General features: G+C 42.3%; 1 protein-coding gene across 1 annotated transcript in view; it reads right to left on the reverse strand.

The window, feature by feature from the left end:
* The window catches only part of PLCL1 (phospholipase C-like 1), a 40710-nt gene that overhangs the window by 12935 nt on the left and 3191 nt on the right, over positions 1-24584 (reverse strand). The window contains exons 2-4 of the mRNA XM_010007358.1: positions 22799-23002; positions 12351-12426; positions 8279-8388 (exon numbers count right to left, since the gene is read on the reverse strand). Of these exons, the coding sequence (XP_010005660.1) occupies positions 8279-8388; positions 12351-12426; positions 22799-23002 (390 nt within the window). The remainder of the gene's footprint in view (positions 1-8278; positions 8389-12350; positions 12427-22798; positions 23003-24584) is intronic.

Raw genomic sequence — 24584 nt, forward strand, 5'->3', positions numbered from 1 at the left:
TCTTTAAGACCCTCATCAACTAGTGCCTGGTGCAGGGACAGGGCACAAGCCCAGAGGTGAGAAGGACCCTGAGAAGAGGCTGCAGCCCTTCCAACACAATGCCTCATTGGCAGGGCTGCCAGCTCAGCCTGGGCTATGATACCATCCTTCACACTTCAGAGGCAGCTGCTCATTTTCTTTCTTTCTTTGCTGGTACAGCCATTGACAGATAAAAGCAAGAAATTATGTGAAATTCTGCTGAAACTCATACTTTTGTTACAGCCCTTTTAATTCCTCTGAATGAGGTCATGTTGTCAGATTGGCATAAACAAGATTCCCAACTTCCACATCTTCCAGGCTGTGTTAATTAACTCCACTGCCAGGTATGGCAGTTTTTGATATCTGTGTCTCAGATGAAAGTCACTATTGCAGGGGAGAGGATGGTGGCAGAAGTTGCTGAAGCTCTTATGCCAACTGCAGTTCCTGCCTTCCCTGTCTCTGCCTCCAAAGGATGGGACATGACACTGACCCAGTTTTTACCCACAAACAATCCTCCTTTAGTAGGGAACCATCTACACACATTATTTTATTGCCATCTTTTTTTACCAGCTACCTCAGTACTACCCATTTTCCAGCTGAGGTCTGCTCAGGTGCACATACATGGAATCATAGAATCATAGAATCCTAGGGGTTGGAAGGGACCTCGAAAGATCATCTAGTCCAACCCCCCCTGCCAGAGCAGGGTCACCTAGAGTACATCACATAGGAACACATCCAGGTGGGTTTTGAATGTCTCCAGTGAAGGAGACTCCACAACCTCCCTGGGCAGCCTGTTCCAGTGCTCTGTCACTTTTACAGTAAAAATTTTTTTCGGATATTCACCTTGAACCTCCTATGCTCCAATGGAAGAGTAGCTCCTTTTCCTTAAAAGACGAGTTCCCTCAAAACATTTGTAATCCTACCTGATTTTTCAAATAACCCACTCATATGTGATAATCTTGTTACTACTCAGAGCAGCATTCAGAGAACAAACTTAGTATTCACACATTGTTACCTGAATGTTATTACTCTTCCAGCTACACAGTCTTTGAACTGGATGACCCACACCCAGAAGAGAAGCTGGCCTTCACACCTAGCTGCTAAAATCCCTCCAAGGTTGGTAAAGAAGACAGACAATAGCAGAGCAGCTCGGGCTGTGATAGGCTCTGCCACATCCCACACAGCTACCCTTTGCTCCCACATAGGGATCTCCAAGGTCCATGGGTCCTCTGGACACCAGATGTCACCATGAAGAACACCACAGCCTCATTCCAAGCATCTTCCATGCCACAGATTTGAGCAGAGCTTAGATCCACAGTGGCTACATATTCAGTTTGCTGCTGCTCTGGGGTAGAAGGAGGAACTACAAAGCCTCTCACAGGTCCTCCCAATCTGATTTTTTGTTTACCCAAGTAGCTGTTAAAGGCTGTAGAAAAGTAAAAAAAAATAAATGTGCATGCTCCTTGAATAAACAGAAACTATTAACTGGGCTTCGTCTAGTGTGGGCCATGCAAGGTAAGGAGGTGAGTCCTGCTCCTCAAAAGCACCAGGTGCACACAGATCCCTCTGCCTGCATGGTTAAGTACTGACTTTGCCTGATCCAAATGTCTGGACAATTGCTTCTTGCCAGTCAGTGAAACACTCCTGCTGTGACATTACTGGACAAAAACCCAGAAATAACTTACTAATGCAGGACAAAGTCTCTCCTCTTTGTCAAGCCATCCTGAAACTCAATGCACTAACATCTCTTCACAGTATCGTGAAGCAGCAAGAGCTGTGAACTCTGGTCATCGCTGCTCTCACTTCCCCCACCAGCCCCTGCTTTTGCCAGCATTTTGTTCTTATAGATTGAAGACTGGGTGGCCTTCATATATATTTTAAACACATGTGAGTATTCAATTTGTTCTAAACCCAATTCACATACTGAAATTTTCCTTGGCCAGGAAAACAAGAGACCTTGTCAGAAACACCATTAGGTCTTCAAAATCTCACAGGGAGCAGCCAGGTTCCCAGAGAAGCCATGTTGTACTCTTTGAGACCACTTACTACATCCTCCCCAGAGCAAAGCCTGGCAGCAAGGCTGACAGCCAAAAGGAACAGGATATTCCAGTTGATTAACTTAGAGACTGGGATTACATGCCTTTTACCCTGATACACGTGTTGAAGAAACTTGAGAAGTTTCCATGACCAAATACAACTGACAAAATCCACCAAGTCTAAGTGACTTTTAAAGAGCTCTGGCTCCTGCCTTTGGACCTGGGCAAGAAAGGCAAAAGGCAGCACTGTGAGCAGTGTGGGGGAGAGTGAGGGGCATTTACCAACTGAATCAGCAGAGAACAGCACCTTGCTATGTGCCAGAAGGACGTGCCTAACTTCGTTACATGTTTTCATTCTGTTGGTTTAAAAAATACACTGACCAAAACAGCTTTGCATGTGAATCACACACTTCTACCTCCTTATCTTGTAACTCAATATCATTTAAAGGACTCTAAATCCCCCTAACCCAGAAAAATCTGGAAACACCTCCCAGTAAACGGACAAGCCCTGTGGCATGGTCTGAGGGCCAGGAGCATAGGCTTTGCTCTCCAAACTAGCACCAAAGCTGGGATGTGCTCCCATGTTGCTCCTCTGGACTTCTCACACACCCAATAAGGAACAACCTCTCCTTTCTCACCTTTTACTTCACTTTTAAATAAACTGCTGCAAGCTAAGCAGGGTGGTATTTGCAATGATAAATGATGTTGACCTTGCTGGAAATTCCCCCCTCTTTAGCACTCTCTCAGCAAGCTAGCAGTCTCATGTTATTTTTTCTTTTTTCTCCTTCAGTTAACATCTAAGACACCAACCTGATCTAGTAATGATGTGAATTATTAAAGCAGCTCTGTGTTTCCTCATGTTTTAAAATCTGTCACCCTATCACAGATCAATAGGTTCAGCCAATCTCAGCTGCAGCTGAGCCAAGTCTCACAGTGAGGCAGCAGACCCTTCACCAGTAGCCAGGGCACAGATTGGAGAGGCTTAAAAGTTAGAAGCACCACTCTCAACTGCATCAACAACGGAAATGCAAACAATGTGGGGACAAGACTTAGCCTCACCAGAAAAAGAGCCTTTGGGGTAACCACCTTCAAAACATACTTATCTAGGGACATCTGGAGATGAAGAGACATGCCCCATATTTAAAGGCAAGCATGAAGTCTCCATGCCACACAAACCACTGCTGCCCTACTGCTCTTGCTGGACCATCACCATCACAAGATGACAGCCAATCACAAGAATTAGTTGCTAAGACACCATGACTTATATTTCACTTACTTTTGCAGTTTCACAAATTGAGCACCTATGTGCTGATATCCACAGAGATATGCTGCGGGAAGGAGGCACCTAAGATTTAAGGAATTTGGCAGGGGCAGAGGAAGTCTAACTGACACTTAGAGCATGAGAGATATATGGTATATGGAATGCAGCAGCTTTACAGGGGCTCATGAATTCACTGTGCTCTTCCTTAAGATCTAGATAGCGTAAATTGTTGTGCAAATCCTTTGGAAGCAATTATATGATATCTGGTAGAATATATTGTTACCATTGTGCTTAATTACATTAAATGTCCCCAAGATAGTGCCATGCTGTCCACTTTTGTCCACTCTGCTGCATACTAAGCTATGGTTCTTGCCTAACTACAGGAAAAAGGGCTGATGTGAAAAGGCCCAAATAAACAGTATAGAGTTCTGTGGAGTGAGTATCAATTAAAAACACTTAGAGCACTATAATAATCCTTACATGAAGGCTGAGAATGGACCCAGTTCTTCCAAAGATCAGCAGCAACTCTGTGTGGTACCACTGTGTGCAAGGTGGTTTAGGATAACAATCACAGCCCAATACGTTTTTCTTCCTTAAGAAAACTTGATACCTTGTATTGATGCTAAATAAGGATATGGCTCTTGACATGTACATCTTTCAGAAATATGGCTTTTTATCTCTCCAAGTAGCCTTAAAATGCACATTTGGGGCTCTGCTACCCAAGTGAGAGGTCTGGATGCTGCAGGTCTCCCAGGCAGTTAATTATCACAGATTATGATGGTGAAGGAACAGGTCATTTATGGACATGATTCTCCGAAAGTGCTATGTTTTGCTGCATAAACCTCTTACACCAGAGTTAATACTGATCATGACTACATAATAAAATCGTGGATTTCTCCCCCAAAGAGTCAACTGTGTTAGCAATTTAATAATTGTATGCCTTCTGCATTCTGCAATCTCTCTCTTTAAACATCTAATCAGCATTCATTTAAATGCAGGATAATTAGCAGATACACTCATGGAAGGGTGCTGAAGTGATCCATGAAAATTTAACTGCTTGATGTATTGCAGCACACACTAACAGCTGGAGTCCTAGTAAGACAGAACACACGGCAACAGAAGCAAAAAAAGATTTAAAAAAACATTAACTCAATTTCAGAGTTTCAAATATTTGCATGGTTTCCCCCTCAGTAGAGGGCCAAAACAGTAAATGCCACTTTGTCTTCCCATGTTTTGTCTATAAATAAGCCACTCTGTTGGTATATTAACTAGCTAGGTATTTACCATCAATATACAGGCAAATATTTGGTGGCATTTTTCCTAGACTTTTTGTGTGCTGATCCACCAAAGCACAGATAGCCTAGCAAAAAAACATCTACAGAGGAAAAAAACCACATGTCCACATGATAGCAAAATATCTGAACCACAGCCAACACACTCAAACTTTGCTTGGCTTAATTGCCAGACTCTTTGGACACAGGCAGATCCCAAGTTCTTAGTCAAATTAAACACAACCTTGTAGTCCATGACACTACATATGTCAGCAAGGACTTCTTTTTTGTCTCAGCAAGGAGGGCAGTTTTGCAGGCTACAACTCTTTTTTTTTCCCCAAATACTCTCACCAACTCATTAAGCAGTTACTAAACCAGTGACTTGTACAGGTGGCAGATGCTGAGTTACTGGAAAAGACCTGGGACAAGGTCTCATGGACAGAGTGGGCAGAAGGGCCCCAAGAGAGGCAGCAGCAGAGAGAGCTGGGAGCAGCCCCAGGTTGGCTCTGCACACACACCACCCCAGACTATGTGAGGGTACCTGACCTGAAAGCCCTCTGGTGCTCTATAGCAGCACCAAGGGGAAGGTGGGATGTCCAGGGGGACTCAGGGGGACTCAGCAACTCAAGGCCAGAACAAGCCCACGCACCCACATGAACCCCTTCACTCTGTGAAAATCACCTATTTTAAAACAAGAGATACCTCATGAAAATTAATTGTGAACTTCAGTGGCAAAAGAGAGGGTCAGACCAGAAGGTTATGTTGGTTGAGCTGAGCAGTTTTGCATGCCTGTTAGGATGAAAAAAACAGTTCCTAACACCATTGTCCCTGTGAGGTGGTAAACACAAGACTTAATTTACTACCTTTGCATTTTACTGGCACTTCATTAAATACAGAAAGGAAAACGGGCACAGAGATAGTGGTGCATGGAAATATAAACTAAAGACTGAATTTGGGATAACCATTCCTGTAAAGTCACTGTGAGAACATGATTCTTCTGTCTAAAGCACTTACATCGTGTCTCTCAGTATTACTGACTGCAAGCCTGACAGTATTTTACATGACATGGGACCAAATAGGAAGAAGTGACATTTAAAAAATATGCCTGAATGTCAAAGCTGACATGCTAGTTTGTCACCAAGCTATAACATCCTTATTCTTACTAACATTTTTATGTTCTGGCAAACAGTTTGCCCTTCTAGTGGATATGACTAATATATAATTGAGTTTATATAAACTAAGGAAGAAAATGACATATTATTTTGATTCATTCTCATTAGGTACCACCCTAGGGCATTTTTAAACATGAAAAATGCCCACAATTATGATTTTTATAAAATATACTTTAATCTTGCACTCTATAACTATGTAATTATTTTGCCAGTAGCAATTTCTTATGCATCTCCTCTTTGTATTCAAAGCTTACCTATTGCCATGAGTATTTGTAAAAAAATACATCCATTAAATATGCCTTGGTTTCACTAGCCTAGGAAAAGACTATTAATCACCTGGCAGCCACAAACACAACATAATACCTGCTATTGCTCACAAGCACCTCACACTGACTGCTACTGCATGATGTAATTGCATCCAACAACCCCAAGCACACAAAGAGGCTTTCTCTCTTCACTGCTTTGCCAGTCTCTCACCTACCACAAAGCAGCTGATGCATTTATGAGATATTCCAGGCTGTTTTTTTCTTTTCTTACATTACTATACCAACTTCTAGTGAAATTCATTTGTAGTGACCATCCTGAGACTAGATGCACAGAGGACATAAATGCATCAAGTGGGGCAGGGTTGTTGGTCTCACCAAATCCTCCTGAGGAGGCTCACCAGCTCTCACCAGCACACGGGGGAGAGTTTGCAGCTGTAACTAGCAATTAGGTTTGTTATGGGCAGGATCACTGAAACAGTGTTCTTTAAGGAAAACAAATAGTTGAAAAACAAGAATGACTGACGGTCTCCTATCAGACATCTGTGGTAAAAGCACATTCCCCGTTGTCCAGTGACATTGCTGAGTTGGATATCAGTCAGAATGACAAGGTATTTCATGTGCATTTATACCTGTGGGTAGCTGCCACAAACTCTGTTAATATTATATTATGTAAGAAATGTAAAAAAGTTGTGAGTTAGAAATGAAACATGGCAATTATTCCTTGACCTTGTTTTAAATTCTTTTCAGTATGTTGACACTGCACATCTTGTGCTAAGCAGCAATTATTTTCCATGGGAAATGTTTCTCTGATACCCTACTTGTACTTTCATTAATCACAGGTCACCTTCAGAAGTCTGAACTTCTAATTTGACAAACATCTAAAAATGTAAAAGTTGAGTAACCCTGGCCATGTTTAGAGTCACTCTGAGCATTAAGCATTTTTTTTATCTACCACAGGTATTCAGATGAATGTTAGAACTACCTAGTGCTTTTGTGTGTGTGTGTGCGCGCGAGCTCTTTAGCTACTTGTCTCAATTATGCTGTGTGAAAAAGGTCAGTCCCTTCCATCACACTTGAATTGGTTGCCCTCTCTCTTCATCAGAGGCCTAGTTAACCGAGCCTACACTGACTCTGTTACTTTCCCTCTCTCCCATGGTCATTAAAGGTACACAAGGCATCACAGGTGCTCCCCAGGTCTTCTCTAACCCTTCTCTACTACCAGTGGCCTCAACCACCCATTTTTGCCCCTCAGCATCTTCAATTCCACCCCCTTTATCCCTCTTCTGCTCAGGACGTGTTAGTGCTCTTTCTACCTCCATAGTGCTGAAGCATGCATCTCCTACTGCTGTTGAACATTACATTAAGGTATATATTTGATGAGGAACTTTATAAAAATTCCTTCTTATCAGCCAGCCCATGCTGGGGAAAGGGAAGGCACTGGAGGATCACAAGCAGATGCTGTCAGATGGGGAAATCTGATTAATGGGAACTGGAGGGAGGGAGCAGCAGGGTGAGAGCAAGGAGAAATCAAAGTGTGATCTATCCAAGCAAGGTGGGAAATGAGTCTGTGAAAGGGGGCGTGAGCTGAATGCTAACAACCTGAATGCTTGGCTCAGGTCCTCTCCTTGCCATCTGCTGTGGCAGCACCAGATCCTCTTCTCACCTTTGGTTGTCCCTGGTAACTTCAAGCAGGCTCAGACATCCAACTACTGTGGCAATTTGTGGCTGGTCAGTGGCAAACCAGCAGCTAAAGCCCAGTGAGTAACGTGCTCACTGTGCAGCACGTCCTTGCACAGCCAGGAGGGAAATATTGTCATCCCTCTTCTCTTTAGATGTTTGGAAAATGCTCCCCTTTTAAAACAAAACCCTGATATTTCGGCAGGATATACAATATTTTGTGTTATTTTTCATGGCACTCCCCCAGCCCCATCCCTTCCCAACGAGATGCTCTAACCCTCATTTTATAAAACAAGTGTCTGTGACACATTCACAGAACAGACAGCCAAAACCAGGTCCCTGGGCATACAGACCCAAGCTCTTCCCTCTTTTGTTCAGATAAACTCCCATTGACAGCTTCCAAACTAGAGATATAATTAAATATATTAGATAAATATTAATAATTAGGGGTAGTTGAAACATCCTGTTAAAACAAAATGTTGCTTCAGTAAGACAGTGCATATGATGAGCTGAAAGACCAAAGGTTTGCCTAGAGAGTTAATAGCAGACACAAGGTGGTGTTCACTTCTGTGCTTACCTTCAGCACTGTGATATTCCATGCAAAACTCTCAATGGCTTTGCTTAATTTTCTTCCTTTCAAACCTTCCTTTGTCCCGAGGTTATGAAGCTCTTCGTGGAATTCCATTCCTAAAAATACAGATTGATATGTCACCCAGTGCACGACTGACTTCCCCTATTAAATGCTCATGAGCATTTTCAGTCTCGCAGTTAGTACTTCCTACACCTATTTTTGTGGGGTTTTTTCTCCTCTCCTGTGACGATGGCATCCCGGAAAGCACCTTGCAGAATAAAAGTCATGTGCAGTCTTGCGGTTGTGCTTCCACCTTCATGTGTAACTCTACTTTTCCAGTGTTGGGGTCCCACCCGGGCACACCCACACAAACACTTCTCTGGTGCTTCTGCTCGATGTCTGCCTTGCTGGCAATATTGTGACAAAAAGCAATTGCCTGTCACTCTCCTTCAGTGGATGATGATGTACTTTGGAAGGCAGCCTGACAGACGTGGAAGATACCTGTTCAGCACAGCAAATACAGACAGAAACGCTGCTCATTCATCTTAAACACAGCCATACAGCAAACGCAGAGCTGCTCATTCATCTTAAACACAGCCATACAGAAAAGCCCTTCACAACAATAAATTATTTGTTACATTGTTTCATTGACGGTTTCTACCGCTGCAAATCTGTTGCTGGATACAAGAATTCAGGAAAATCAGGAGCAGATTAAAACCCTCAACGAGTCCAAATTAGCCCATCAATTCTACAGAATTTGCACAGCATATGCAAATATTTCTCTGAGTCTGGTGTGGATTAAGGGACAAAATGGAGAGAGAGCTGCTTGTGTTCCCTTAATTTGTACCTTACAAAGCCAAATTGGCACTAACTCACTCCAAAACACCTGGAGCCTATCCTGGCTGAGTTCCATCTCTAGCTGTTTCATGGCTTTCCCTTCCTTAACATTTTAAGGCAAATGTCACTCTCAAATTCAAGCTCCATTGACATGACATGAAAGAGAACCCCACAGGAAGAACACCTGCACAGAGCAGACGCAGAGGCTGCTCAGTGGATTGCTGAAGGAGTCAGTCCTGCAACAGCCCGAGGCAGGATTGCACTTGGCATCGCCGGCCCAAAGCGCTCCTGGAACACTAACAATAGGTTTCCTTTCACATTGCACTGACTCCAGGAGCTCCATAACACTGAGGCAGTTCAACCTCACACAACGCACCATTCCTCTACTGTTTACCTTCCAAAACTTCGCCCACAAGTTTTGCCTGTCTGGGGTAACAGAGCTCCTGCAGCACTTCCTTTGGGAAACAGTCTGAATAATTGCACCCCAAGAAAGATTCCCCTGCAGGTGCACCTCATGCCAACTGACTTAGGCAGTAAGTGAAAGGAAACCTTCAAATTACTTGCTTTGTCCTGAAAAAAAAAAAGACAAAAAAAAGACAAAAAAAAGACAAAAAAAAAGACAAAAAAAAAGACAAAAAAAAGACAAAAAAAAAGACAAAAAAAAAGACAAAAAAAAAGACAAAAAAAAGACAAAAAAAAGACAAAAAAAAAGACAAAAAAAAAGACAAAAAAAAAGACAAAAAAAAAGACAAAAAAAAGACCAAAAAAAAGACCAAAAAAAAGACAAAAAAAAGACAAAAAAAAAGACAAAAAAAAAGACAAAAAAAAGACAAAAAAAAAGACAAAAAAAAAGACAAAAAAAAAGACAAAAAAAAAGACAAAAAAGACTAAAGGTGCTCAGCTTCACTTGTCTTTATGCAACATCCTTTTTATTATCTTTCCCTCTGGATCTCACTTACCCACCTGTAACTTGGAGACCTGCTGCCCCAGAGAGAGGGAGCCACAGACATTTATTAGGCTGCAGGAAGGAACATAACTGAAAACACTGAGCAGTTTGGTCTCCCAAACTGCTGCTGACCACTGTGCATTGTGCTGAGACTGCACACAGAAAAAAGCCCAACAAAACCAGCCATCCAAGAAGCTTCTCTAGGGCAGTGGGCAGGACCCCATGGCACAGGAAGCCTGGACCAAAACAGGCTGTGCTGTGAAGCAGAGGTGTGGTGGGAACAAAAGTCCAAGGGGAGAAGGACTGAGGTGATGTGAAGTGCAATGTCACAGGCAATTGGACCTCTGACACCTCTTCATTTTGAGTGCTTCGTCTTGCCATGTTGAAAATGCTATTTGAACAATTTTCCTGGGTAACATTTGGGTAAACTAATTGGCAATTGAGTATGGTAATGGATCCTCTCTTTCCTGCTCCTTTCCTCTTTCAAAATCCCGAGGCTTCAGAAGAGTACTTCATATCTCTCCAGCCTTCTTTTCAATCAGAAGTGATATTTTAAGGCTAACAAAGCAAAACAAATGAAAATACAAGAAGATACAGCAAAGAGAATGAACTTGAGAAATTAATATTTTTGCTGGGGGAAGGAATGAGAGGGGAACTGCATGAATCTCTGGATATCTGCCCCACCAGCAGAAAGCTGGATGAGGGTCTGCACAATCTAGTGTAACATATGGGTCTTAAATTATACCAGCTAGAAAGACCCCAGTGCTGCATCTTCCTGTCACTGTCCCATCCCTAAACCCTCTGCACCTGAAGGCGGCTTTGGTTTGAGGATGTTTATGCTGTTTATGCAGATACACAGAAGTCAAGGTGTGAGACAAGATGAGACCCGTGAAATCCAGCTAGACACAGCTGCTTGCCATTCCTCCCTTTGGTACCACATGGCCAGCACGGGTCTGGAGTTCTGAATTTCAAAGAGCAAGGACTAGGTTCCACTCTGCTTCTGCATCACATAAAAATAAGTTAAATGCTATTGTTGAAACAGTTTCTAAATTGCCTTTATTTGAAAAGATTAATTTAAGGGTTCACTACAGAACATCAGTTTCATTCATTATTTACATTTAATTAAAGTCCATATCTGTACCCTGTGTCACTTGACAAATAAAAAAAATACCTATCAGAAACAAAAGTATTTATGATTGTTGTGGTCCAAGAAGATGATGCCCAAGAAGACATTATATGCAGTAGCAAGTGTTTGCACCACTGATCTCCAAGGCTTGCTACAGGTTAGGAAAGGTGTGGCTGCAAACTAAATTAACTGAAAACAGATTTAATTTCTGCAGTGTAAACACCTCTTAGAAATACACTGCATGTATTTATTCAACATGGTTTTGATATGTGAAAAGTGTGGGATCTAGTTGTAGAGGATTACCACCACAAAATCTGGACTCTTATCTCTCTAGCAGGGCTTATTCTTGTGTATCAGTGGAAACTAAAGGAGACAGGTCCCAGTTCAGGGTCCAGATGCTGTCTTGAAAAAGTGATGAAAAGGGGTTTGCACAAATGAGCTGAACTGTGAATCACAGACACTTTAGTGATTTCTATCATTCTGAAAAAGGGGACCTGCAGCAGAGCAGACAGCACACAGGTGACCACTTCAGAAACTACCTCCTTTTCTATTGAAACACACAAGACAGAGTCTGAGTTCTGATAAAGATGTCCAGTATCACACACCAGTACCTCATGATCTACCCTAAGCCCACTTAGAGTGGTTTGTGTCCATATACCTGATGTACGTAACGCATAGAGACACAGATTGACTGTGATACAAAGAATTATATTATCACAGCTTTCCAAGATTGAAAATAAACTCAAAACACAAAAGTAAGTAAAGGTAGGGAAGAGAGCTTGGTCCCGTGGGTTTCAAAACCTCTTTCCTCCTTTGTGTTTAAGGAAACAATTGTGGTAGAGAATGGAGCTGAAAAAAGGCAGACCTTCTCACTCATTTTTAATTGAATGCCTTTCTGTTCATTTGACTGATCTGAATGCTGTCTGACATTTCAGAACTGAAGAGCAACTGCAGAAACAGCTTTCAAGGTGAAAGCTGAGAATGTTTCCCTGATCCAACACCTACATTACTACTGGAGGACAAGCCTTCAGGAGGGTGAAGTCCGCCAAGAGAAGATCGGGATGCTCACTTAAATACCAGGTGAAAGATGCTGCATTAGTCACAAACTATAAGTAAATTATGTGACATTTCTCATCTTCCATCCAAACTGCACAATAAAGAAGGATTACCTGCTTTCTGGCACTGAACAATCTTGTCATGAGTGATGTCTGCTGTCTCAATGAGGACCCTGCTCTCTTGAATCATCTGCCAGAAAAGAAACAGAAAAAAAGCAGCATTACTAGGGTTTCCTGCCACATCTAGACCACAGAAAAGTAGAGAGATTCAAACTTAAAAATAGCTCTGCTCTTCAAGCAACACTATAAAGATTGGATCATATCTTCATATCAGGGCTCCCAGATCTATATCAAGATAAGTGACAGTTGCTCAGAAAATGTTTTGCTCCTGAAGTTAAAGAACAGCTGTTTTACTTCAGTGAGACAACACTACAAAAAACGTGAAAGAAATACAAGCGATTTCAGAAGAAAGCAGAGTCAGCACACAAACCAAATTCATTCTACATGACACTGAGCACTTTCTGATTAGTACCTTTCTTCAAACAAAAGTAGTATAGTCCGTGGCACAAGTGGCTACCAAAAGTGCTAGCAAGTCATTAATATCGTTCTGATTTCAAAAGATACTTAAGCCTCTGCTGAACTTCATGCACTACAGCAGTTAGGACAACTACAGAACTTCTTGACTTTTTCTTTGAAGAAATTCAGATACAAATCCTATTCTATCCTCAACATTTCTGTTGAACTTTAATAGAAAACAAAAACAAAAGAGGCAGGCAGTTTCAAAAAGCCTGCTCCTAAGTTTCAAGATATATCCATATTTATGCATCTTTCTAGTGTAGCCCATTAAGAGCAAACAGATGAATTGTCCATTAAGTGACAAGTTTCCTGAACCTCCCTTCTTGCAACTGTTACTCTCCTTCAATGCTAATAAACCTTCCAAAACCCTCCAAAAGCCCAGGCAGTCAAGCAAATTGTTCCAGTGCTATGTTCTCTGAAATCACAGAAGGTGGCACATAAATCTGTTACAGAAGGCAAGAACAGGCTGCATAACAAACCATGCCTGAAAATCATCTCCCTCTCTCGGGACATACACCACAAGTCCCCGTCAAATGCAAGCAGCATCAAAGCAGTGCCAACTAGGAATGAAGCAAACTGAATCCTGCCTAATGTATCAACCTGAAATTACTGAAGGCACTTGTAAGCTTTGCCAAAATGCTACAACTGCTAAAAGCCTTCCTCCTATCAATTATTCTAAATAGGAAAACAGAACTAGTAGGTTTCAACTATTTCAGCGGAAGATTATATAAAGTATACAAATTAACACTTGCAAATTAGCATCTCTTATTGTTTTAATTAGATAGAAGGGAGGAAAGATGCTTCTATACTTGTCAGACCCAAACTTTCAAATTCTGGAGAAATTCAGATCCAAATTTTGCTCCTCATGCCATCATAATTTCAAATTTAAACCTATTAAGGCAGGCTTCAAGTAGTAAAAGTACTTATGCCTTTGCTTTGATATAAACAAGAGCATGAGAAAAAATTCATCACCAGGTTCAGGGGCAGAGAGAAAAAGGCCTGACAACTGCAGAGTGCAAAACTGTTTTTTAACAGAACATGCCCAGTGGATATGCCTGAGATTCAAATTACTTTCAATAGTATCCTTCGCCTTTCATTCTTATTACTTGCTTTTTTGTGCATCATGTGTATTTTTTTCCTCTTTTATACTTTTGCTTGTCTTCAAGAAAGAAATTACAAATTCTATCCACCCTCTGGTTTTTCAGTACCACAGAGCACAGCCATTTTGTGATGGAGGAGCTGTTCAGCCACCAACTACAAATGCCACAGTTGGTCTGAGCAGTAAAGAGAACAGGAACCCCCCCCCCCAAACCTGCAAGTCACTACAGAGGCAGCCAGAGGCCAAACACACATCTCCTGCACAGGCAGACATAGGGCCTGTGAGCCAGTGCCTGGTCCAGCCAGGCACTCCCAGCATCTCCATAGCTGCTGTACCCCAGGCATCCATCACCCTGGGCTTGCTCCCCATGGGTCTGTCCCTGAATTTCCTACCCACCAGCAAGGATTTGCCCAGCAAAGTCAATGCATCTAAGCTGGGACAGTATATCCAAAGTGCCCAACTCACCTGTGCTCAGGTCTCTAAAGTAGAACTTGTGAGAATTTTAAAATATATGTATACACACAAATATATATATACATATATGACCACAAAAAAATCATCCTGGCATGCACAAAAAAAGCAAGTTTCAGAATAATGCAATTTGGTAATTTAAGTTTGAGCATATCTTCCTCCAACTACTGGACCCACTTTCAGGAGATTCTGGCCAGTCTGCTCTAGAATTCTCAGGCATGAAGGTATTACATTCATTTTTAAGAGAAAAGTGGCAATAGGATGTCAATTTTCTCTTACTGCAGAGTAGGTAGATCAGCCCTCCGCTCCTTTGATGCTGACATCAAAGTCTCACTGCTCTCAGCTCAGCAAGAACAAGCAGAATTTAACCTGTTCCTGTCTTCTTGCTTGGCTGTAGCCTTGACAAAAACAAGCAGCTTTTGTCCCATGACAGATCCTAAGAGTGGATTCAGAGCTCCTCAGCTCACTGAGTGGGATTAGGGGATGCCTTTAGTGCACCACCTGGCATCCCCACTTCCCAGGTTCCTCTAGGAAATAGTGCAGTAGGTAGAAATAACACAGCCTGGGCCATTATATAAGATTTTGGCCAGCCTATGGTGTCTTTGCCACCGGTGATGACAAGAATGTGCAGTGTCTGGTATCTCTGATGTGACAAGCCAAACTTTGCTCCCAATAAGAACTGCCTATGCAGTTTCACTGGGCACAAGATCCTGCTTCCTAAAGCTGCAGTAAAACAGGCTAGTGCAAGGGCAAGACCTGGGTGCTCTCTTTGAAAATCCAGAGACTGACTCATACAGATAAAAGTACAGCACACAATTGCTATCCAGCAATAAAATTCTAGCACAAGGTGTGAGGTTGTTTGGTTTGGCTTTTAATTTAAAATCTTCCCTCTCATATGTTTTCACTTACACAAAAGACAGCATCTTGGAGAATATTTACTAAATAAACATTGTAAAGGTCACCTAAAAAGCTAAGTTACTAGTAACTGTTTACTGGAATTAACGTTAATGGTCTGTCGGTATTCAATTTAACACAGGTAAAAGCAGGTGAGAGCCTGAGCTAGAGACTGGTGCCTTCTCACACATCCTTTCACACTGGACACCAGACAGCAGGCAGAAGTTTTGGCATGGCTCCTGGCTACAGTAGAGGATGCTGGCCAGGGATGCAGCATGCTGGCTATAGACACCTTCACTTGGTCCCCTCCACCAGCCCTAGAATACTTTGCAACCATGGCTCTGCTCATCCACAGTTCCCACTTACAGTCCTGTGTCATGGCATCTAGACAACCTTTCACTTTTTCGGCACTGGTCCCCACCTTTTCCAGCTGGCATCACTTCCAAAGCCCTGTTTGGGAATTTCACCTGCTTCTCATGCTGCCAAGACAAGAACCAGAAGACCTAAACACAATGTGGAGGGCTGTGAGATTTTTTTCCTAGGAAGGTAACCCCATAAATCACACCATCGCCTGAGATTTTTCAAACCCACTTTTGCCAGCAATGTTTCAAAATCCACTAACCTGACTTGAATATGAAAAGAAAGATGTCTCATGTTTGCAGCGTGAATTTCCATGCACCTTTACTCTGCTCAGACCTGCCCTGAGCAGCACTCTTGGGCAGTTGTGTAAGTCCCAGCCATCTGCCTGGAGCCCATCAGGCTGCTCATTAATGTCAGCTCCCACATGGCAACTGGCTTCAGTGAGTGCCTCTCAAAAAACAAGAAACATCCTTCTCCCTCAGGAAGCTCATGCTCCACCAGAGCATTAACTCCTGAACACTGAGCTTCAAGGGATTAACCTCCAAGCAACATACACTGAAAAACAACCTTTAGAGGATGGATGCTGGTATCTGGGGTCCACCTGGGAGTCAGGAATGAAACTTTTAGCAGCTGCTGGAGCTGGCAGGATTGCTCAGGACAACTTGCACTTCCCATGTCAGAACGATTATCAGTTTTACTGAGTGATGTGTTTAACATAAACACAAGGGGAAAACATAAAAATAGGAGTAAACCAACACAAATCTGACTCTTAACTTAACAAGCTACCTTGCTGACCAACAGCACATACCTGTTAGAGCAGGCAAAAGGGAAGAAGGCTGAACAGAAGAAACTACCACACACCTTAACATCATTTGGGATTCTGCTAATTTCAGTACTGGACTCTGTCCCCCGAGTGCCCAGAACCATGAGGAGGGCTCAGGGTCCCTGCTGTGCTCGCTCGCTCGGCAGCTGTAGCAGAGCAGAGCTCTGTGGGAACAAAGGACACCCTGCTTCTCCCATCAGGGACCCTGCCACGTTTCCATGGGAGCAGGGACATGAAGATTTTTGAGAGTCCTAGAGGTGCTAACCCTCCAAGAGAGGCTACAGTGCCAGAAATGCTCTGAGAAAAAGAAGTGAATAAGGGGCTGTTCAGATGGACAAAAGACGTACATGGCACAAGTCCCAGAAGTACAGGTCACATTTAATAAACTAATGGGAATGGGGACTACAAAGCCTCATCTGCACAGGTTAGGGGTTTCTCTGTAAAATAACTACTTTAATTTAAATATTCTCATGCAATGCTGAAAGCAAGAAAGCTAAGCTTGATTTATCTCAGTGTACCTGAAGCATCCTGTTACAATCATGTGGGTTTCTCACAAAAGGCTGGGAAGCAAGAGCTGGGACAAACCTGGGGGCTCTCTCTTGTCTCGTCTATGAGACCCAGAAAGTCAAACAGACCGTGGGTTGAAAATATTGTGAGTTTTTACTCACAAGAAATTAAAAGGCTTATTTCTTGCCTGTAAGGAGTTTAATTATAGTAGCAGTTTAATTATAGGATCAGTACAAACTGAACAAAAAATGCCATTTCTTTTTAGTTTAATGAACTCCTGTGCTAGAGACTGATTTCTTCTTTTAATTACAAACTACTCTACAAACTGAAAGAGAGAGAGGAAATTAACACAGCAGAGTCTCAACAAAAAAAGGCAGGAGAAACTCCTGGTAGAAAATTAAAGCCCTGCTCCTTCTGGGGAGATAAATGGGACAGTTTAAAGAATCCTCTCATAAGTTTAGAACAGAAACTGAGTGAACATCAAAATAAAAGAAGCTGTCCCGTCATGGCTATTGTCCCAATCTTCTATGCCTTTCATTGAGGATGAAGAGCCTGCCCGGGTAAGGAGTACCATACTGCACTTCTATTACTAAGGAAAACCCTAAAGAAACAAACAACAACAAAACAGACAAAAAAATCCCCCAAAACTCAACACCAAACAAAAAGGCTACAAAAATACGATTAATTTGGAAAAACAGCTGAAGCACAAGTTGAGCTCACAAAAATTTGAAGAGGGCTCCCCTCTGAGCATTTAACATTTCTTGCAGGCATCAATTATGTACCAGCAAGTCTTATAAAAGAAAAAAAAAGGAAGGAAGGATTTGCATATGGTGCCAGGACATGGGAAGAGACACTGGCCACTTTGTCCCAGTATGGTCCAAGGCAGGTTTCCTGCAGCAGCCCACTAAGAGGAATAGTTATCAGGGATGGTTACATCAGCTGGAGACATCTGAAGCACCTTATTGACAGAAACTGCAGAAGGAAGCAGATGAACTTCACCTTCAATTCCGATTTAATGGTTTTGCTTACAAATATTTTATGGGGAAATATGGTGTCAGAGCGTTGCAGGATTTGATCTGGTGCATGAAGAGCAGTCCTCTATAAAAAAGGAGCAGTAGAGGAACAGGGGAAGGGGTCAGCTTGCAATAGGCTTATGCTAAAACAAAGTAACTTAAGTATCCAAGTGGAACTTCATTCAGTAAGCAAAGTTCTCATTTGATTGTTTTCAGGTCTTATTTAAGAAGGGACTATGGGACATGGCTTTCAGAAAGAGAAGAGGCAAGAGTGGTGGGTAAATAAGAGAGAAAATTATAAAAATAGAGAAAGAAACAGGATAATTGCTTTTCCAGTCTATATCCAATTTTAGACAGAAAATTCTTTGAAACAGATAAAAATTCAAGAAAACGTCCATGTGCTGGACTGGGTTTGACGTCAGTGCATGATGACACTCCCTTGGCAGTGGATGCTCTGCTCTACAGTATCCCTTGTCTGCTCAGAGAAAAACATTCCCTTAGGAATGACTCTGTCCCAGATGACATATGAATTTCAGTGGAAAAGCTCACAAAGATCTATTAACTCATTTTGCACTGACAAAGTGGGAAAATGGGACTTTCTCCTTGGGAATAAAGAGCTGTCACATCTGCATCAAAACAAGGAAATCCAAAAAGACTGAATCTGAAAGCACAGCTGACAAAGAGCAGTTCCTCTCTACACACACCTCAGGAGATTTCTGCTAGCGTGCATGGACCAATACCTGATTCAACAAAAACACTGCCATTAAATGCATCAACTTATTCTCCAGCAGCACCACAGATAGTACTTCTCAACAATCCTCAATCCATATCTGTATTAGCCAAGACATTCTTAACTATCTTGCCCTCTCTCATCAGCATCTACATACACGCTGTCCTTCCTTACCTGTCTGCTCCAAAATAACATGATCAGTTTCAGTAAAGAGGCTTGAATACAAGAAAAAAATTAATGACAACATGAGCTTATATAACAAATGGTTTCTCTGATCAACCTTTTTTACATTTTTTGTTATTATTTGAAAACATGTAGAGGTATTTGGGGAGCTTCTTTTATTTTTCTAGAAAAAGCTATGTACACACATAATAAGTCAGGAGATTGGTTGAAAGCAAGAACATTTATTATCACTTGCTTGTTGCTTTTTTATTTGCAAATGATTAAATGGCTTTATCTTGGAGGAAAAATAATGCTGAACCAATAACTGAAAAGCAAAGTGCACAAGTGTCCTTGGGTTCGTGCATGCTTGCATTAGCAACTCAATAGATGATGCAGAGAAACCACAATCTGTTTCTGAACAATTCTCAAGAAAAAAAAAAAAAAGAATCCTAATTTCACAGAGTAACGGTTTTCAGTGAATGATTCCACCATTTGCTACCAGCTGGGCCCCACCCCTTCTCTTCACATAGAGTATCTCCTTTTTCAGGTGTGATCAATGAATACCAGCATCAATTTGACAGGCTATAAGGCACACTACACGTGCTGCCCACCTGAGCAGGCATCTTCTGACACTGGCTGCTAAGGAAGGGAAAGCACACAGGCAGACAGCAAAAGTCCTCCTTCATGGGGAAGGAAAGGTTGGAAGAACAGCTGTGTAAGCAATGTGCTATGCTATCCTAGGATGTATGTATGGGAATCAATGACAACATCACCAGAATCCATTCATCATACTCTACGTGTATCAACCAAAGCTACAAGTTGAAATAAACCTTTCTAAATTGTATTTCTGGTAGTTGACACACTTCCAAAAACAGTTTATGTGTATTGCCAACATTCCACCTTAGTGTACTGTTTCAGAAAATCCCATTCCCTGCTCTCCTCTGCAGAAACTCCCATACAAACCAGTATCATCAACAAAGTGTCCTCCTCCATGAGACACAGCAACAGTCGAGTTGTACTAAAGCACTGCAAAGCAACGATTCAAAAAAAATTCATCAAGCCTTGAAAAATCATTCTGGTTTCTTTAACAACTCACATGAAATTTTATTCTAATAAAACCTCTCCTGAAAGAAAATATTTAATGTGGAACACAATGGTAAAATTAATTGCCCAGGAAAAAGCAAATCAACTGCACAAACTGGTCTTTGTCTACCATGCCTGCTGATAAAGGCCAAGCAGGAGGAAACAGACAGTTAATTGTTTTTCAGATAATTGTGGCAGGTTTGTGCACATTTGTGCCTCCATTTGCATGGACTTTCAGCCCAGTCAATGCCCCATTAAACACACAGGCAGAGTTTATATTTTCCTTAGAAAAAAAAAATAATAAAAAAAGGTATGTTCAATTGGCAATTTCCCTTATAGGGGGAAAAATACAACATATTAGTGTTGCTTTTATCAGAGATTATTTTCTGAGCAGACGTTTTAAAGAATGTGAAATACATGGTGGTTTTGGAGGTGGTGAGGAAGAGTTTGCCCAGCACTCACACTACCTGTGCTGTGGAGCCCAGTGAGTGAGGCAGACCTACAATCACAGCTTCTCCCTCTGGAATTTAGGGCCATATTTTTTCAGTTCTACTGTAAAAGGAATTACAAAGTTCAGCCCATTCAAACAAGAGAGAGCCCAACTTCAACAGCTTTTATTTTAAGCATTTGAAACTGCTCTGAGAACTATTCACCCAAAAATTACTTTCAAGTCAGAAGACGTTTCTAGGAAATCAAAGACCTGCCCCAAGCACTTGTGGATCTAGTTCCTTGGTGTCATGTTTATCAGCCACTTAAAGGGTTGAACTGTAGTATATTTGGAATAAAATAAAGGCTAAAATATTTTATATTGCTTTCCAGTAACATCTCCTTGTGCTCCCATTTGCACAAAAAAAAAAGGTATTATTAAAAAGGAATACACCTTGGATTATACTAAGTCATTACAAACATCAGAGCAAGGAAGGGCTCTTTCTCAGCACTAAAACTGCAAACCCCTCCCCACATCGTATTTTCAAACATCAAGATTGATAAGAGACAGTTAATTTTTTTCAACACAGCAAAGGCTAAAGAGATTTCAGTATTCTGTAGCTGGCATTGCCTCACAAGGCAAATATCCAAAGTGTAGAAAAAACAATCATTAAATCTGGCTTTTGCTTGTTCAGAAGCAAATAGTTTTAGCAAAGAGGCAATTCGAGCCAGACAATGTGGATAAAAATAATTTAAAGTATCATGTTTTCATGAACCAGAATTACATTTCATATCAATCCTTACATAGGCTCAGAAGAATTCCCTCCTCTTTCTCAGCCCTCTAATTTTAAACTCTTTGCAATGTCTCCTGACATTCGAGGTACATCTTCCTCCATGAGAGACAAATGTGAGAGCAAATATTATTTCAAACAGTTATACAAGTGTTTTTGTCCACATGCAAAACAGGCCTTTCACCTATCAAAATCAAAAAACTATTTCCAAAGCACAAGGAGGCCTTGAGGTGTCCCATGTGTACCAAGATAAGAGGTGACATTAATTTTGTTATAACCCCATTAAGCAGGCCTGCAAAGGCAGAAAAATCTCTTATTTATGTGGTATTTGCTCTTCCATGCAGACCTGACACCTTGTAACAAGCCTACCCAAAAAAGTCCAATCTAAAAATAGGAGAATCAACTCAATTTTTAAATCTCATTCTGGTATTGTTACAGCTGGGATTTTATTACCACAACTGAATCACCTTCAAGTAATAGAAACCAGTCTGGAAGGGTTATTTCAGAATATTTTTAGTGTTTCTCTTCTAATCTACATCAGTGCCTCCCTCTTCCCCCCTGCCCCAACCTGATTTTCTCCTGAAAAATGAGTTATAACAGCAAAAAAAGAGACAGAAATGAGACAAGCTTTTGGCACATTGAGTAGCTGGTCAGAGCTGTCATCACTCTTTGCAACACTTCAGGGTCTCTGGAAGCAACTCCATACCCCCCAAAGTTATTCACCTTTTTACTCCTTACAAGCACGAGCAGCAGAAATAACCACAGGACACAACATTAATTGTCATTTAGTCCAGTCACCACAGTGTAACATTAGAGATGGAGTTTCCAAAACTAGGCTGCTTGCTACTGGTTGCTGCAGACCATCTACTAAGGATGGGAAGTGACAGGGCAGCCTCATAGCCTGAGAGGCACAATGTGACAGCAACTGCTGCTGCTGGAAGTCACCCACAGCTGTTGCTCAGTCACTCACAGCACTAACATATGTCACAGACAGCTGAGCAGTAGCATTCACCTGGAATGAATTTAGCTCATTGCTCTGTTTTTTTGTGTTCCCGTACCACACCGCCCTCTCCTTCCTCATGCAAAAAATGGGCATTTTAAAACTCTCCTTCCAACTCTGCAATGCCCTCCACAAGAAGGACACTGGCTTGGTTTGGCAGGGACAGGGGCACTCCTTACTGTGCTGCTAAATAGCATTGGGAAAGGGCTGCTTGGCTTTGCCCAGCTCCCATGCTGAGCTCCATGTCTCGTGGCCTTGCCCTCCCCCCGTGGTGGGGAGGCAAGTTAAGGCAGCACGCAAATCTTGCCACTTCTCAAGGACAATGATGAACAGCCACCAGTGCTTGCTGAATTGCTGCTATTTTTATAAACAAGTCCCTTCTCAAGAGCCAACCTGTACTAGCCATAACTGTGTTTAAAAAATGAAACCAACCAACCAAACAAAAAACCCCAAACAATAAAAAGCCCAGTGTGGAGAGCCTGGTGATTAAAGATCAATTTAGCATAGGTTAGGTCATTTGAAGAGCCTAATTCATTTTAACTGAAACATTTGTGTCTGTGTTAGCCAGCAAGCATTGTCTGCAACATTCACATCCATGGGGAAGGCAGAGGTAGCAGTGGTGCCTACCAGGTCGTACGCTGCCAGAACCTTCTTCTGCACATCAGGCACAGTCCCCAGGGGCTCCAGATAAGGAAAGGCATCCTTCATGCAGAGGGCAACGGAGGGCGCGTTGTCGCTGCTCACCAGCCGCGAGGACAGGGTCAGGATGCACTGCTTCAGGCTCGCAATGGGTGGCAGCCCACACAGCTCCTTCACAGACACCATGGCATTCTGTGGGAAGGAAAATGAATGAGCACATCTTGCTGCTTGCCATCCTTCTCCTCCTGCCTGCCAGCACCTGAGTGCCTGCCTGCTTCGCTCCCCTGATGTGGGGCAGGGCTAACCCACTGCTCACTGACTCCAAACCCTCATGAACCCCACTGTCCTGGTGCATGCAGGAATTCCTTGTCAGCCCTGTTCTCGGCTCCCTAAGTCAACTGCCAGCTCCATGTCGCCCCAGACTCAGGTATCCCAGCTGCCAACTCTGCAGCTACTTTGCATTGCAAATCCTGCTCCAACAGGAATAAGCTCTGATCCCCAACATATTATGTCATCAGCTTAAAATGCTATTTCTCTTCCCAACTGTCCAGACACCAATCGCTTTTGATGCCTTGTTCTCCATCCTCCAGCAAGAACAAGTTTGACAGACCTTGGATTTCCCATGGGAAAGGCAAGCAGGAGAAAAATATTTTTTCTTTTCAGCCTTGCATTACCACATCATAAAGAAAAACAAACACTCTTATAAGTCACATGTAAGAAAATCAATACTGGATATACAGGTCAAACCAAACTAACATGCCAAGGTTTATTTATTTATCAAGTCAGTGGAAGTACAGCTGACCTGCCCTCACCATTTAGCTTCTCAAGTCATACAGCAAGTTACCAAGCTGGACAATATCTAAGTAAGACAGCATTACAACAGCTTATACACAGCAAACATCTCCCTACAACATCTTGCTGAAAGAAGTAATCAGAAAATGCCCAGCTAATTAATAGAGGATTTTTTTCATTAACCATATACATTAGCAGGCAGTTAAATCTAATGACTTTCTTGCAAAGCATTCCCCAGAACTTGTACTGAAACTTCATTTGGAAGGTACGTCAATACTCTTTCTGAGTCAGATTCAGACTATTTTCTTCTATATAGTTCACATACCTAAGCCTGCCTAGACAAAAATGGAGTCAGTGGTTCAAACTAGTTACTTTCAAGGCCTGCAGGCCAAGAAAGGCTGGGGAGAGTTTCCCATTCTTAAAAATATGCCTAGACTATTCCTTTGGGAGTGATTTAAAACTTAGGTCATTTTGTAAACTTTTCCAGCTGCCAATGTTTAATTTGCTTTAGACTCAAAGAGCAGGGTCAATGAAGTGTTACGTGTTTTTCTCCTGTTTTCAAGGAAGAAAAATGGATTGTTTCTGTATCTTTACCAAGGAGATAGTTATGACAGCTATCTGTTAAAGAAAACTCGTGTAATGCCACTCGGTTTTGTTTCTAAGCAGCGCCTGGACCCCTGCGTTGAGCTGCCCCTTCCTGAACCTGCAGTCTCCCCCACAGCTGAGGAGAGTCCAGGGCTGGCTGGTTCTCAGTTTGGCCTCACTGCCCCTCCAACCTCCTGCTGACCACAAAGGGGGAACCTGGGCAGTTGTGTCAGTGCTGTGCACCTGGGCCCAGACCCCCCTGACTGTATCCAGCTGCAGCTGCTCTCAGAGCAGCATGGGCAGGCAGAAGTGGTGCCAGGACACTGTCCCAGCCAAGGCAGAGCACCAGTGCCTGTGCAGGCGTGCAGCCAGCAGAGACAACACAGCTATTCAGCAG

The sequence above is a fragment of the Chaetura pelagica genome, unplaced genomic scaffold, assembly GCF_000747805.2.
Source record: "Chaetura pelagica isolate M959 unplaced genomic scaffold, ChaPel_1.0 scaffold21, whole genome shotgun sequence".
Lineage (NCBI taxonomy): Eukaryota > Metazoa > Chordata > Aves > Apodiformes > Apodidae > Chaetura > Chaetura pelagica.